The sequence below is a fragment of the Pan paniscus genome, chromosome 1, assembly GCF_029289425.2.
Source record: "Pan paniscus chromosome 1, NHGRI_mPanPan1-v2.0_pri, whole genome shotgun sequence".
Taxonomy (NCBI): Eukaryota; Metazoa; Chordata; class Mammalia; order Primates; family Hominidae; genus Pan; species Pan paniscus.
Window position 1 is genome coordinate 82,367,958 of NC_073249.2, and position 16,976 is coordinate 82,384,933.

The 16,976-nt window shown below is 37.0% G+C and overlaps 1 protein-coding gene across 3 annotated transcripts in view; it reads right to left on the reverse strand.

The window, feature by feature from the left end:
- The window catches only part of POU2F1 (POU class 2 homeobox 1), a 208,936-nt gene that overhangs the window by 31,876 nt on the left and 160,084 nt on the right, over positions 1–16,976 (reverse strand). For all 3 annotated transcript variants that reach the window (XM_003824595.5, XM_003824597.5, XM_003824596.5), the window contains exons 8-9: positions 11,497–11,591; positions 5,673–5,846 (exon numbers count right to left, since the gene is read on the reverse strand). In XM_003824595.5, the coding sequence (XP_003824643.1) occupies positions 5,673–5,846; positions 11,497–11,591 (269 nt within the window). The remainder of the gene's footprint in view (positions 1–5,672; positions 5,847–11,496; positions 11,592–16,976) is intronic.

The window sequence follows — 16,976 nt, forward strand, 5'->3', positions numbered from 1 at the left end:
CACTCCTAGTTTGGATTTCAAAGTTAGTTACAAAAAACAGGTATTCTAAAAGACTACTTTTGTAACCATCATAGAAATAGAAATTCACAGTAGAGAGGTTTGACCCATTTAGTCAAACCTTCATGGGCAATGGAAACTTAGTAACCTTATAGCAATAGAACAATGATGCCCTGAATATATTACAAAAGATGTCTTTCTCTATAAGCCTATAACCTTTGAAATGTATACAGAGCTTTTCTTCTTGCTGAATCTCTCTTGATCAAACTGGGAAAAAAGTGTAAGATAGTTGCTTTATATACAGGAAACAGAGGCTCACGGAGTTTAAATGATTCACCCATTCATTTCAATTAGTTTAGTGACAGGGCAGAAAGGCAACATCATTTCTGGTCCAAAGTACTATACAACTAATCCTACTATGAGACAGCCAACTCTCAACTATCCTGGCAACACTTGTTTGAACTGGGATTATCCCAGTCTTTTGATTCCCCCCTACCCCTAAATCCATCTTTTGAACACTACATTTTTTATTAGCACATTGAATACTACATTTTTTATTAGGTGGTAGTTGGGTTAAAAAAGTAACACATTTTTAAAACCCCATTTTCTTTTTGGTGAGCAACTTCTGATAAAAAGTTTAACAGATGAGAAATATTGAAATGTAAGACAAAATGAGGCACACAGAATACCTGAACTTCAAGTGATTGATATCCTCTGCCTTCCCATATAGCCACCAGCCACAAGTGGCTATTTAAATTAATTAAAACCCAATAAATTAAAAATTCAGTTCTTCAGCATCACTAGCCCTTCCAAGTGCTCAATAGCCATAAGTAGACAGTGGCTATTGTATTGGACATCCCATGTCCAATGTACAGAACACCCCATCACCACAGAAAGTTTTAATGACAGTTCTGAATATACTGAAGTAGACTGTTTATTGATTTCATTCCAATTACCATAAAACTGCAAGAATCAGAATCAGTGGTGAGCAGGGCATAAATGCTATCCATTATACTGTATACAAATATGTCTAAAGACACAGATGATTATGTTTATCTATAGCTGTATCTCTATATATTTATTAAAATGTTACTTCATTCAGGCAGGGCACGGTGGCTCACAACTGTAATCCCAGCACTTTAAGAGGCCCAGGCGGGTGGATTACTTGAGGTCAGGAGTTCGAGACCAGCCTGGCCAACATGGCAAAACCCCCGTCTCTGTTAAAAACACAAAAATTAGTTGGGTGTGGTGGCACACCCCTGTAATCCCAGCTACTCAGAAGGCTGAGGCACGAGAACTGCTTGAAACCTGGGAGGCAGAGGTTGCAGTGAGCCGAGATCATGCCACTGCACTCCAGCCTGGGTGACAAAGTGAGACTCTGTCTCAAAAATAAAATAAAATAAAATAAAAATAAAATAAAATAAAATAAAATAAAATAAAATGTTACTTCATTCAATCAAATATTCACTAAGTGCCTACTATATGTCAAGCACTGAACTTATGCATTGTGTATCACATATATTCATGTCATGGTCAGCTTGTTTAGATTACAGCTGGTGCCAACTAAACCTTGCAATTCTTTGAGTATAAGAACTTACGTAGCAGTTAGATGGCAATAAGTGTTTTCTGGCATAGTAACTGCACAATAAGCTACAAATTTTCACAAACTTCTGTCTTATTATAAAAGTAACAATTTAACAAGTAAAAAATAAGTCAACAGCCTTGGAAACAGAAGACCCCATCTCTACCAAACACAAAAAAATTAGCTGTGTGTGGTGCATGTGCCTGTAGTCCCAGATACTTGGAAGGCTGAGGTGGGAGGATCACTTGACCCCAGAAGTTTGAGGCTGCAGTGAGCTATAATTGTGCCACTGCACTCCAGCCAGAGCCAAGAGAGTGAGACCCTCTCTCTAAAAAAAATAAATAAGTAAATAAAATATATATTAAAAAATCATGACAGTAATTATAAGAAATGATACTTTAAGGTGGTGGCTGGAAATAAAGCTATGCCATTCACTAACTAGAACCATGATAATAAATAATAAACTCACTTTATCATTTATTAATATGTTTTATTTCACATTTAAATTGCTTAATTGAATAAAAAGCAACAGACTCCTCAGTTAACATACTAATTTTCATTAATTTGGTACAGGCTTGGTTTAATGCTCTTTCGTGATAATCCAACTCACAACCATCTTGGGTTATCACTCACAAAAGTAAATGTTTTAAGTAGTCGATTCATATATAATCTTAACTATATTATATCCCTTTGATATTTTTAAAAAGAACATAACAAAAAAGGAACAAAAACTGAGACTGGGAAATAATGAATGTACCACATGTGATAAATGTATTATGCTATGACATGTTTTCTAATTATGCAAAGACAGCCATGGTAATCCTTTAATAAGCAATTATGAAATTAGAAAATAACTTTAAAACATCTAATAATGTGTATATTTACACAGAGAATAGAGCTTTTTTTGTTTCAGCAAATAACCTTAATGGCTAAAACTTTGTGTGTGTATATAAATAAATTGGACACAGAGCAACCTTTGAATAACTAAAATTGAAGTATCTGACTTAAAAACAGAGGTTGATAGACTGATTTTCCATTCTGCAGCAGTAGTATGTACTTTAACCCACATAGTCCAAGTTTGTGAACCATTGCCACTGCTGTCTCAAAGTCATTTCGAAAAATAAGGAATGGTCATGCCAAAAAATAGGATAAAACCACAAAGCAAAACACCAGACCATAGGGAAGCTCCTTTATCTGGAGAGATGTGCGGAGGGAGAGAAAAACATAACACTGGCAATATGTTGGGTCAAATGCAGAAAGGCAAATCACTATTTGAGTAAAAGATAAGGATTTTTAAAAGCCTTAACATCTTTGGCATATCACTTACGCAACAATCTCTCAGGGAACCCCAGAGTATGCTGTGCTAATAGTTTAAAACTTGAGGCACTGCTAAATATGCTAACCTTATACTTATTTCAGCTTTGTAACTTACTCATATCAATCTAGTTCTATGTTTAGCTTTCTTTCTTTCTTTTTTTTTTTTTTGAGACAGAGTCTGGCTCTGTCACCCCCAAAGCTGGTGTGCAGTGGCGTGATCTTGGCTCACTGCAACCTCCACCTCCCACGTTGAAGCCATTGTCCCTGCCTCAGCCTCCCGATTAGCTGGGATTACAGGCGCCCGCCACCACGCCCGGCTAATTTTTGTATTTTTTAGTAGAGATGGGGTTTCGCCATGTTGGCCAGGCTGGTCTTGAACTCCTGACCTCAGGTGATCCACCTGCCTCGGCCTCCCAAAGTGCTGAGATTACAGGTGCGAGCCACTGTGCCCAGCCTAGCTTTCTTTTTAAAACAGGTCAGATCATTTAAGATGCTTTGAAAGTATTAAAATGTTTCTGGATAATTTGCTTCTTCACAAGTCAAACTCCTCACAAATGTAACTGTATTTCCTCTAAAATCATGCCTATTTAAAAAATCATTACATATTCCCAAACACAATTGATTTCTTTGAGCAAAAATGAATTCCCAAAGAAATATAAGCCTGGGCTGGGCCTGGTGGCTCACACCTGTAATCTTAGCACTTTGGGAAGCTGACGTGGGTGGATTTGGTTGAGCCCAGGAGTTCGAGACCAGCTTGGGCAACATGACAAGACCTCGTCTCTACAAAAATTAGCCGGGTGTGGTGGTGTGCCTGAGTCCCAGCTACTCAGGAGACGGAAGTGGGAGAATCCCTTGACCCCTGGAGGTCAAGGCTGCAGTGAGCCGTGATCATGCCACTGTACTCCAGCCTGGGTGACAGACCAAGGCCCTGTCTCAAAAAAAAAAAAAAAAAAAAGATATATATAAAGATATATATATAAATGTGTTCTTAAAAACACCCATAGTACATTTGGGGATGCTATCCTTGGATTTTGACCTACCAGGCCAGGTGGAGCATTACCGTACTTTCAACACAAAATAATTTGAGTAATATTTAACTAGTGGCTTAAAAACTTTAAATTATATTCCCTGGAAAGAAAATAACAGATTTCTCCTGATTCCATAAAGGCACCCAGTCTAATCCATACTTCAGTTTTTTTTTACCTAATGATCTTATACCATTTTACATAAATTTCATTCAGTTTAATTCCTTGCCTGCTTTAAAAGTATTATTTGCAGGCTGGGCGCAGTGGCTCACACCTGTAATCCTAGCACTTTGGGAGGCCAAGGCGGGAGGGTTGATTGAGGCCAAGAGTTCAAGACCAACCTGGCCAACATAGCGAGACCCTGTCTCTAAAAAAATATATTATTTATGACAGGTTAATCAAAGAGTAAGTCAGTGGTAGTGCTTAAAACAAACAAAAATGCTATATATCCAGACAACTGTTTAAACCTTTAAATATATTCACTCTTCTTTAAAAGTCCTCGGTTAGCTGACAAATTCCAGGAAATTAATTTGGATTTTGGTTAATTTGGGGTTTTCATCTTCTATAGATTCTTGCTCAATTAACTGGTTTTAGCATAGGCTTAGAGAGTATGCGTGCCTGTGCTTGCATGCCTGTCTCCATCACCCTCTCTCTTCCAAAAAGTTATTTTTATTTTTAATTTTTATTAATTTTTACTTTTTAGAGACAGTGTCTTGCTCTGTCACCCAGGCTGGAGTGCAATGGAGCAATCATGGCTCACTGCAGCCTCGACCTCCCGGGCTCAAGCAATCCTCCCACCTCAGCCTCCTGATAGCTTGGACTACAGGCATGCGTCACCACACCCAGTTAAATTTTTTATTTATTTACTTTTTGGAGAGACAGGGTCCCACCAGAGATCAGGCTGGTCTCCATCTCCTGGGCTCAAGCAATCCTCCCACCTCAGTCTCCCAAAGTGCTGGGATTACAGATTAGAGCTACTGCCCCCACTACAAAAAACTGTTTTTAAATAAGCCTTCTAAACTTTTCCCCTTTTAGCTAATATAATACACCCCGTAACCTTTACTCTCTCAATCTTACATATGAAGTACTGAGGTCTACCACCAGATATTCTTCAAATAACAAAATCCTCCATACAGTCAAAATATCCTCCAACATAATCTTTTAAACTCTTCACAATTTACTGATATAATTATGATTTCAGAGGCCTGTGTTCTGAAAGAAATCATAAAGCTTCTAGACTAACATTAAACCATACATTAAAAATGCAGGAAAAGGCTAACAAAAAGGTGCAGTTTAAAACCAAAAAACAACATGGCTGAGGAACATATTGTATCTTAGAAGCCTCTTTGGACATGTAAAGCAAATACAGTTGTCCCTCAGTATGCACAGGTGATTGGTTTTGGGACCTCCCTTGGATACCAAAATCCACTGATGCTCAAGTCCTCCAAATTATAAAATGTATATTTGTATATAACATACGTGTATCCTCCCATATACTTTAAATCATCTCTACGTTACTTATAATACTTAATATAATGTAAATGCTATGTAAATTGTTGTGTTGTTTAGGAAATAATGGCAAGAAAAAAGTCTATACACGTTCAGTACAGACATGACCATCCTTTTTCGTCCCCCGTCCCAAATATTTTGGACTAGTTGAATCCACAGATGTGGAATCCATGAATACAGAGAGCCAACTGTATTTGGACCCAGCCAACGAGGGGAATCCATGTAAGGCCAATTCACCGTACCTGAGTGAATCCAAGTTTGATTCGTCTTTGTTTGAAGGTCTTGGCAAACTGCTCAAGCTCCTCAAGGTCACTGGGCTCCTCCAAGCTGGGAGTATCAATTCGCTTTGGTGTTGACTGGCTCTGTGGAAGTGTCTGAATTGGGGTTGCTGCTATTGTGCGTGTTGGGGTTGCTGGCTGTTGGAGAAAGAATAAAACAATGAGGAAAAACACGTGAAGAGATATTTAGGTTTACTCCAAGTAAACAACTGAAGGAAAGAGCCACATTTATGGATAACGATGAAGACCATGTAACACTACAGAATGTACAACATAAAATGTTCAGTGAGCAAAGCAGACAGTGAAATTATGTATACTGTAATCACAAGTAATTATGTAATTCTATAGAAAAAAACACGAATACACAAAAATGAAATGAATACACAAAAATGAAACCTATTATAACTGGGTTTTCAAATGGTCTGAATACATATATCTTATGTCTTTTAATAAATTACTCTTTATTTCAAAAAATCTATTTCATAAGTCTAGCACTTCAACTGTCAAAACAGTAGACAGCATATCTGTCTTGTTTACCACTATTACATCTCCAACCTGTGACACAGTATTATAAAAATAGTATTCAAGATCATAATTCAAAATCATTAAGGGGGAAAAGTAAAGCACCTGCAGTTTAAATAGCTTATAACAGGTTTCGCTTTTGTATATCTGTTCCAGTTTTTTCCCCAAGGACCTATATCTTTAAACCTTCACTGTAATTATGGTATACATAATTTTACTCTCTGCTTTTCTTATTTAACGTTGTTTTAACAGAGCAAGACACTGTCTCTAAAAAATAAAAATTAATAAAAATTAAAAATAAAAATAACTTTTTGGAAGAGAGAGGGTGATGGAGACAGGCATGCAAGCACAGACACACATAATCTCTAAGCCTATGCTAACACCAGTTAATCGAGCAAGAATCTATAGAAGATGAAAACCCCAAATTAACCAAAATCCAAATTAATTTTCTGGAATTTGTCAGCTAACCGAGGACTTTTAAAGAAGAGTGAATATATTTAATGGTTTAAATAGTTGTCTGGATATATAGCATTTTTGTTTGTTTTAAGCACTACCACTGACTTACTCTTTGATAGCTTGGACTACTGAAATCAGGAGTATTTCAGTTTTCATAATTATCCTTTTTATAAACTAAGGCAATATTCTCATAATTTACTTAACCAGTTCTTAATTGCTAGACAGTTTTTATGTTTTCACTAACATAGATAACAACACAATGAAAAACTTTATGCATATTAGTTATTTTTTCCACCTATGTGTGTAATTAGTTCTTTTGAGATAAATTCTCAAGGGCTTTTCTGGTAACTAGATAAACAATTTCATGGTTTTTGATACATATCATAACGTTGGTTCCCACTATGCAACACTCTTCCACATGACTTATGTTAGCAGTTTTAAAAAATGTTTTGCTAATTCAAGAAGTAAATGGTAGTTCCCTGCTGCTTTAATTTGTATTTCTCTTACTACTCAATGTCAAAATTTTCCCATGTGTCAATTATTATCTGTATTTCTTTGAATGTGAATTGGATTTATGTCCTTAACCAATTTACATATTAATGATATTTATTCTCATCCTTATCCTTAGAGAGATCCTCAAATTTTATAAAGGAAGCTTTGTCATATTAATGCAAATGCTTTTTCCAATTTGCTTTCTTCCTTTTATTTTTCAGGGTACATAAACCTTTGAATTGTCATTTGGGTGAGCTTTTAATTTTCCTTTCTAATATATCCTGTTACTTCAAATCTGAGAAAGCTTCACTTATTTCAATTTATCTAATTGATAAAATTCCTTTTAATCTGCTAGCTTCTTCTTTGTTGAATATTTGATTATTTAAATCCATGTATAGTTTATTTTGGGACATGAGGGTATAGTCTCTTTTTAAAAATAAAATACTCAACTTTCTTATCACAAACTTAAGGTTATTCTGTTCTATTCACAAGCCCTGAGTGGAACACACCTCACTAGTGGGAGGCACTGCCTGACTGCATCTTAGTTGCTCAGTTGACTCCTCCTGTGAAGAGTAGCCCAGGTGAGCGATTATAAACCAGAATTACGGATAAAGTCTGTGGCTGTGAATTTTTCTTCTTCAAATTTAGATGAGTTATATAAGCCTGACCTTTACCTTATGAGTCAAGGCTTCCTCCAAAGGAACTAACTGTCCCAGAAAACTACAGAATAAGCATTACACAGGCGACAACTGGAGTTTAAGTTCCTCTCTTATCCTGTTTCAATGACAATAACAAAGTTCATTTTTATGTCATGCTGACACTGCGTAATTTTCAACCTGACCATTTTGGAGGAGCCAAAACGAGCACCAACCATAGCAGACCCCTATGTAGCTGTACACTTCTCACAGCGAAACTGGTTGACAGTTAGAGGTGAGTCTTAACTATCACATTGTTACTTCATCTCCGGGCCTGAAGTAGCCCCATTCTCAAATAATAAAGGACTAAAAATCGCTTGGGTACCTTTAGATGGGGTGGTTACAGATAAGTTACCCCAGCTCCAGAAACCTCAGGCTGGACTGGGCCAGATCTAGAAATGGCAGAGTAGAATTCAGTGAGCAGGAGTCAGGATGAAGCCACAACGGCCCTGCCACCATATGCAGAGAATGCAGGCCAGGAAGAAGTCTCTGGTATAGGCTTTTTTCAAAATCCCAACCTCACTCTTGCATTCAGCATATTCACAAATTCACCATTTAAAAGGGCAAAGTATATGTTTCAGCAACTACAGTCATACAACTGCTACTAATTGTAGTAGCAGTTACTACAGATAGTAGTAGATACAGAACATTCTCATCACTCCCAAAAGTTCCCTTGTTCTCTTTGCAGTTAATCCCCACCATTAGCCCCCCGTCCCTCGCAACCACTAATATGTTTTATGTACCTTAGTTTTGTCTTTTCTAAAATGCCATGTGCATTGAATCATACTGTATGCAGTCTTTTATGTCTTCTTCCATGTAGTATAATGCTTTTGAGATTCACAGGAGATGCATGTATCAGAAGCACGTTTCTTTTTACTGCAAAGTAGCATTCCATCATATGGATATGCTAAAGCTTATGTTACCTAGTCACCAGCTGATGTATATTTAGGTTGTTTCCAGTTTGAGGTGAATAAAGCTGCTAGAAACATTCACATACAAGTCTTTGTGTGGACGTATGCTTTCATTTCTAGGGATAGAACTGCTGGGTCACAAGGTACATGCACATTTAATTTTATAAGAAACTGCCAGCCTGGTGCGGTGGCTCACGTCTGTCATCTCAACACTTTGGGAGGCCAAGACACGCAGATTGCTTGAGCCCAGGGGTTCAAGACCAGCCTAGGCAACATGGCGAAACCCCATCTCTACAAAAAATAGCTGGGCATGGTGATGCACGCCTGTAGTCCCAGCTACTCAGGGAGGCTGATGCGGGAGGATTGCTTGAGCTTGGGAGGTCAGGCTGCTAGAGTGGGCTGTGATTGTGCCACTGCACTCCAGCCTGGGTGACAGAGAAAGACCTTGCCTCCCCCTCACCCCCCCCAAAAAGAAACTGCCAAAATAATTTCCAAAGTGTGTATACCATTTTGCAACACCACTAAGCAATGTATGAGAACTCTAGTTGCTTTACCTTCTTGCCAACACTTGGTTTTGTCATAGCCTTTTAAATTTTGCTTATTCTAGTGACTGTGTAGTGATATTTCATTTAAATTTTCCTGATGACTAATGGTTTTTGAGCATCTTTTCATATGCCTGCTGGACATTTACATATCATCTTTGGTGACGTATCTCCAATTTTTTTGCTGCCCATTCCCTTAAATCAGATTGTCTTATTATTAACTTGAATGAGTTCTTTAGACATTCTGAACACAAATGTTTTATCAGATATGTTTCATAAATATTTTCTCCCCATCTGTGGTTTTCTTTTCATTCACTTGAGAGAAGCTTTTGATTTTTATGAAATTAAATTTATCCATTATTTTATGGTGCTTTTTGTGTCCTATTTAAGAAATCCTTGCCTAACCCAAGGACACAAAGATTTTTTTCCAAGCTTTTTTCTCTAAGTTTAGGTCTATGATCCATCAAACAAATCTTTGTACATGGTGTGAAATAATAGTCAAGGTTTTTAATTTTTTTTCCCTATTGTTTCAGCTGCATTTTTTGAAATGACTTTTTTTTTCCCATTGAAATCCTTTGGCACCTTTGGCAAATCAGTTGGCCATATACATGTGGATCTACTGGACCTTCTATTCTGTTCCACTGATCTCTATTTCTATCCATATGCCAGTATTACACTGTCTTCATTACTTGAGTTTTATAATTATTCTTGACATCAGGTAGTCCTTCAATTTTCTTCTCAAAATCGTTTGGTTATTCTGTGTTTTCTACAGTTCTATATAAATGTTAGAAACAGTATGCAAATTTCTACAAAAAAGCCTGCTAGGTATTGGTTGAGACTGTTGAATCTAGAGGTCAATTTGGGAAAAACTGACATTTTAACATTTAACTTAAGTCTTCTAATTCATGAACACATTACTTCTTTCTATTTTATAGGTCTTTAATTTTACGCAGCAATGTTCTATAGTTTTCAACTATAGAACTATTTGTATAGGCCTTACAAATATTTTGTTGTTTAGCCCTAAGTACTGTAAATTTCTTTTTCTTAATTTCAATTTCCAAATGCTCACTGCTAGTGTATAGAAATGTAAATGATTTTTATATATTGACTTTGTATCATACTTCCTAAGCTCACTTATTCCAGTAGCTTTTTTTGGTAGATTCCTTAAGATTTTCTACATAGACAATCATGTCATCTAGCAACTAAGATAGTTTTACTTCTTCCTTTCTAATCTGTATGTCATTTATTAATATTTTATTTTATTGTCTTATTGCATTACTGGCACCTTCAGTATAATGTGGAATAAAAGTGGCAACTGGTCACTTTGCCTTGTTTCTGATCTTAGGGGGAAAGTATTCAGTTTTTCGTTAAGTATGATGTTGGTTTTTTTCTTTTCTTTTTTTTTTCTTAATACATGCTCTTTACCAGGTTAAGAAAGTTACCTTCTATATCTAGTTTGCAAGAGTTCTTATCATAAATGGATGCTGAATTCTGTCAAATCTGGTAATGTGTTAGTATTAAGTGATAACTTCCATACTGCAGACAAAGAAAGTCAGAGCTGGAAGGAGATTCAGGATCAGCCAGTTCAGTCACCTAATTTATAGATGAGAAGACTGAGGTCCAGAGAGATAAAATGACATGTTCAAGGCAACAGCTAGATAAGAAGTGGAACCAGGTCTATAATTTAAACCTTTATATGTCTAAGTTTTTTAAATATAATTATAGTGTTTATATGGTCTAGTAGAAATGAGCTAAAGCACCATAAAAGCATTGAGAAAAAAGAAAATATAGAGATCAAAATTTCTTAGCAGTTTCTGAGAAAGGGTAAAGGGTAACAATGGATTTTTAACTGAGGCTCACTAGGTTTCCAGTTTAAGTGGTAATATCTACCGCCAAGTATGGTGAGCGGAGATGTCACATAGCTAGAACTCATTACTCATTTACTGCTAATGCAGTTATTCTTTAAGAACATATAAGAAACAGGAACTCTGAAGATTTTCAAAGACTATATTGATTTGGTAGCATTGAGCTGATAAGCCTAGCTTTGATTTTCTGGTCAGTTTTCGAAGACTGAATTATTTTTATTAGATTTAAAAAAAATTAAATAAAGTCCAAAAGTCTCCCCAAACAATATGATAAGAGAAAGCAGCCCCCACAGAAGAAAACTGACCTGGGAGGTGAGGGTGATGCTTGGCTGCGACTGTAGGAGGTTGGCTTGGCTTTGCTGAGGTAGTTGCGTTAGAAGATTTTGCGCTTGCAGGAGACCTGTAGAAGAAAAACATGTTATCCAGAAACATTAAAGATTTCTTCGAACACATGGCAAAAGAAAGAAAGAATCAGAAAATGAGCTGAAAATTTCCAGTTGATCTCTGGTAGTCTTACTGGTATCAAAACTCTTATTTATCTTATTTGCCTTACATTCAAGCTTGTTTTACAACTTGGAAGAGAAGATATACAACATTAAATTAAAACTGATATGTCTTTGGCATAATCTGAATAAGCTCTGTGATAGGTCAATCCTTTATTTTAGGAAAGAATGGGATGAAAGTTAAAAAACTATTCTAAATAGAAACAGCTGGAAATTCCAAAAAGAGCTCAACTTCTTAACCTAGAATCCATTAGAAACTGCCAGCGTATGTTGGACCAGAGGAAAAGAAGCATTTTCAAGTTCTCTTTATCAAACATTTGCCTGTTGGTGATAATAAAGTTGAAATGTAAAATATTCTATTAATATCTGCATGAACACTCAACTGTCTTAGTTTCAAATAATTGATAATGTAATGCCACCAATGCTTCATGATGACAAACTGACATTCAAAGTAGAAATACAAACTCTTTGTTTGTAGAAGATGCTCAATTACTTGAATACATGGCTTTTTATTTTCAGAAACTGATAGGACCAACCCAGAATGTCTGTATTTAAGGATTTAATCTTAAATACAGAGTAAAGAGTTTAAGTAAAGAGTTTCAGATAAAATGCTGTTGCTAAAATACTAAATACAAGATTATGTTTGCTGTGATAAGAGCAATGGTAGAAAGTATTCGACAAAGCACACCAAACAAAAGAGATTTTACCATTTTCTTTTGAATATGTGATAAGATTATCTGAGGCAATAGCTTCCTAATTATGATTTCCTTAGGTTACTAAATTTGGATATATTAAATGTTGTAATATGTAGGACAACAGCCAGAACACTTAAGCCTGCCAGAGATTACATAGAATTTATCACTTATTTATAAGTAACTAAGCACTGCCTAAATTTAAGCTATCAAAAGATACTAATCATAATGTAGGTCACAAATAAGATAAATATATTAAATAGATTTGAATTTTTCTAAAGAACCCTGACTTTTGCTGATCTGGGACAAGTGAAATATATATTGAAGCAAATATGATTAAATAAAATTCAGCATATATTACTACAAACATTTCTTAAAAGGCAGGTTTATGGAAGTTTAAATGACCATCCTGCTTCCCCAAGTGTCTCCCTACAGTTCAATCTCCATATAATAGTTAGGGTGATCTTTATAATCTTATTATTTCCCAATTAAAATGCTGTCATGGCCTTATATAAGAATTAGAACAAAATCTATGCAGCCCTAGGTATCTGGCCCTGTCTAGCTATCGTATCTCAACTTCTACCACTTCCTTTGACTCACTGAACTCCAGCTACTTTGGCTTTTCTTTTCCTGGATCAGGTCAAGCTGTTCCCATCTCAGGTGTTTCACATTCCTTTGCCTACAAGACTCTTGTCTTCAGATTCTAGGTGTGGTAACCTCTCCCTCATCCTTCCTCACCAGTTCCCAATTCAAATATTGCTTCTCCAGAAAGACTTTTCCAGACCATGGGCCCATTCTTCTTTAGGTTAACCATTACCAGATTACTATGATCCGCTACCTGACTAGTACTTATTGGTATCTAAACCATTTGTTTACATGTTTACTATTTGACATCTCTTAATGAGGGCAGGGCCTGCATCTTGTTCAAAATACATCCCTAACTATTAGAGCACTATATGACACAGCAGGCACTCAACTAATTTTTGAGTGAATTAATTAAAATATCAAACTTTACTGGTTTGAAAAATACTGAAGGGTAGTCTAGAGGAACAAAACTATATTTTATGTTAAAGATTAAAACTAATTAAATAAAATTGTTTTGAAAAGACTAAAGAATATTCAAAAACAATAATAAAAAAAGAGAGGGCCAGGCGCGGTGGCTCATGTGTGTAATCCCAGCACTTTGGGAGGCCGAGGCAGGCAGATCACTTGAGGTCAGGAGTTCAAGACCAGCCTGGCCAACATGGTGAAACCCCATCTCTACTAAAAATACAAAAATTAACCGGGTGTGGTGGCACACACCTATAATCCCAGCTACTCGGGAGGCGAGGCAAGAGAATTGCTTGAACCCAGGAGGCAGAGGTTGTGTTAAGACAAGACCGCGCCACTGTACTCCAGCCTGGGTGAAAAAACAAGACTCTGTCTCAAAAAAAAAAAAAAAAAAAAAAAGAGAAGAGAGCACAAAGGTCAGAAATGAAGTTCCATTAAACATAGGCTATTTCAACATAGGAGTTTCTTTAAAGTTTAACAATGAAAGTTAGTTTAATCTGTAAGAGACAAAAGCAGATAAGTAAACAAATTCAAACCTTAGGTTTTACCCCCAAACAAGGTCAGCTGAAAAGGCTGAAAGGGCCCATAGAGGTTTAGAACTTTTTAAAAAACCAATGCTTGGCCAGGCGCCATGGTTCACGCCTGTAATCCCAGCACTTTGGGAGGCCGAGGCATGTGGATCATGAGGTCAGGAAATCGAGACCATCCTGGCTAACACGGTGAAAACCAGTCTCTACTAAAAATACAAAAAAATTAGCCAGGCGTGGTGGCATGCACCTGTAGTCCCAGCTACTCAGGAGGCTGAGGCAGAAGAATCCTTCTAACCTGGGAGACGGAGGTTGCAGTGAGCCAAGATCACACCACTGCACTCCAGCCTGGGCGACAGAGCAAGACTCCATCTCAAAAACAACAACAACAAAAAAACGCTTGCCACTTTCCCTTACCTAAACAATGAAAACCCAAACAAAACTCAAATGAACAACAGTTTTCTAACCAAAAACATTTCTTTGGTTATTTTTATAATTAGTGCTGAGAGTAGATAGGGCAGAATAAGATAACCAATAAATTATGACTCAAGTCCAGTAATCTATCAGTAAGAATTTTCCCATGAAAAATAATTCTGAGGAAAAGGCTTAAATTTCCCTTGCTAGAAATTAAATTCTAGACAGTTACAGTTATATAATTATAGCAATATTACCAAAAATATGAACTACATCTCAAAAGTTTTAGATTAATCAATGAAAAACAAGGGAAAACAGAATTCCAGAAATCAATATTGAAGGCTAATCTCATGCTGGAAACATTATTAAAATTCCAAAAGATAAAATCTTTGTCCTCCATCATGAAGTTAAGAGATTAACTCTTTGGATTTTCAGCTTCTCTGATGCTATTAATTACAATGAATTCAATTCTTAGAAATGTTTATAGACGTATTTCCACTACGCTGATCCTCTACATTGTTGAATAATCTTAGAAAATGGAATCTAGGTCACATACGACTAACGAATGATTGCAACTCAGCAGCAGTGGTACAAGGTGATTCTAGGGAAACTATATAAAGGAACAACCTTTCCATTCTCTGAGTTATCTATCGTTTGTTGACTGAGGATGATACTGGTATCATGATAATGTCATAATGATAACAGCAGCAAAGATTTAGAGAGGTTACTATGTAGGAGGCAGCTTTCTAAAAGGTGCCTTACATGTGTTTACTCGTTGACTCCCTACAACTCTTAGAGGTGAACACTGAAAGTATCCTAATATCACAGTTGAGGAAACAGGGGCCCATAAAGTTAACTTTCCCCAGGACACACAGGTAAGTGGCAGAGCCAAGATTCACAAAGAGACAGTTTGGCTTTAGAGTCTATGCTCTTTGCTACTACATTATAATGACCTTCCTGATGTTAGGGTAGTAAAACTTTTTTTGTAATTCACCCATGTAAGTGAAGGGGAAGATAAAAAGGGAAATACGGGAAACTCAGAAAGGTTAGGTGAGTTGTCCAGGGTCACTGGCTCTAAGGCCAATCAGTATTACATTATCTGTGCTATTTTCCCAATCTTATAAAAGTCTGGAAGTTGGGGGAGTGTTTAAAAACATACACATACTTTTGCAAGTACCAAAAAATCAGAATGAACAGTAATTCATTATTCCTACTATCTTGATTTGAGACAAATAAAATTGAAATAAAATGAGGTCCCAGATATGAAAAGGGAAAGACAACGCCCTTGGCTTTGCTGAAAGTGAATGAAGGCAATCTCATTCTATCTTAAGGCTTTGGCAATTAACAAATCTAATAAACACACTTTGCATTGACCTTCCTAAGTCTTTCTGATCTAGGTCACTTTCTCCTTCCCTCTTGGAATTTTCTTCCATTGCGATTACCACTCTCCACTAGTTTTTGACTTCTGAAAATGCAGTATCTTTTGAATCTACTTAATCCTTTACACCTAAAAGGTTGGTTTCACCAAGGTTCTTCTAACACTACATATATATTTTCTCTGACCCTATCAACCCTCGTAGTTTCCTAAAAACCCAGGCATTATACCTAGATACCTCTTTCCTATCATTAATCAAATATAACTGGCCACCAGGTCCTGTCCATCTACCTACTTATTTACCAATTTTCCCTACCCAAGTTTCAACATGAACTTTATTAAATAAAAACTTGGAAATGCCACTTTTCTGATTAAATCTGTGGTTTAGTAGAGTTGACAGAAGACTTTCTTATTGGAAGATATTGGGCCATTCACATTAGACTCCTCTAAGTGAGTCCAGATACAGTGGCTCATGCCTATAATCCCAGCACTTTGGGAGGCTGATGCAAGAGGATCGCTTGAACCCAGGAGTTCAAGACCAGCCTGTGCAACCATAGCAAGACATGTCTCTATAAAAAACTTTTTTTTTTTTTTCAATTAGCCAGGTGAGGTAGTACACACTGTACTCCCAGCTGCTTTGAAGGCTAAGGTGGGAGGACTGCTTGATCCCAAGAGGCTGGGACTGCAGTGAGCCATGATTGTGCCACTGCACTCCAGCCTGGGTGACAGAACAAGACTCTGTCTCAAAAAAAAAAAAAAAGTCAAAATTAGCTGGGTGTGGTGGCGCATGCCTGTAATCCCAGCTCCTTGGGAGGCTGAGTCAGGATAATCGCTTGAACCCGAGAGGCAGAGGTTGCAGTGAGCCAAGATCGTGCCATTTAACTCCATCTCAAAAACAAACAAACAAACAGAGCAAGAACGAGGAGCCTGTGAATCCATTTCCTATTTATTCCATCTCAAAAAAACACAAAAAAACAAAAAGGCCTGATGCAGTGGCTAACGCCTGTAATCCCAGCACTCTGGGAGGCCGAGGTGGGCGGATCACCCGAGATCAGGAGTTTGAGACCAGCCTGGCCAACATGGTGAAACCTCATCTCTACTAAAACCCAAAAATTAGCCCAGCATAGTGGCGGGCGCCTATAATCCCAGCTACTCAGGAGGCTGAGACAGGAGAATCGCTTGAACCCAGGAGGTAGAGGCTGCAGTGAGCTGAAATTGTGCTGC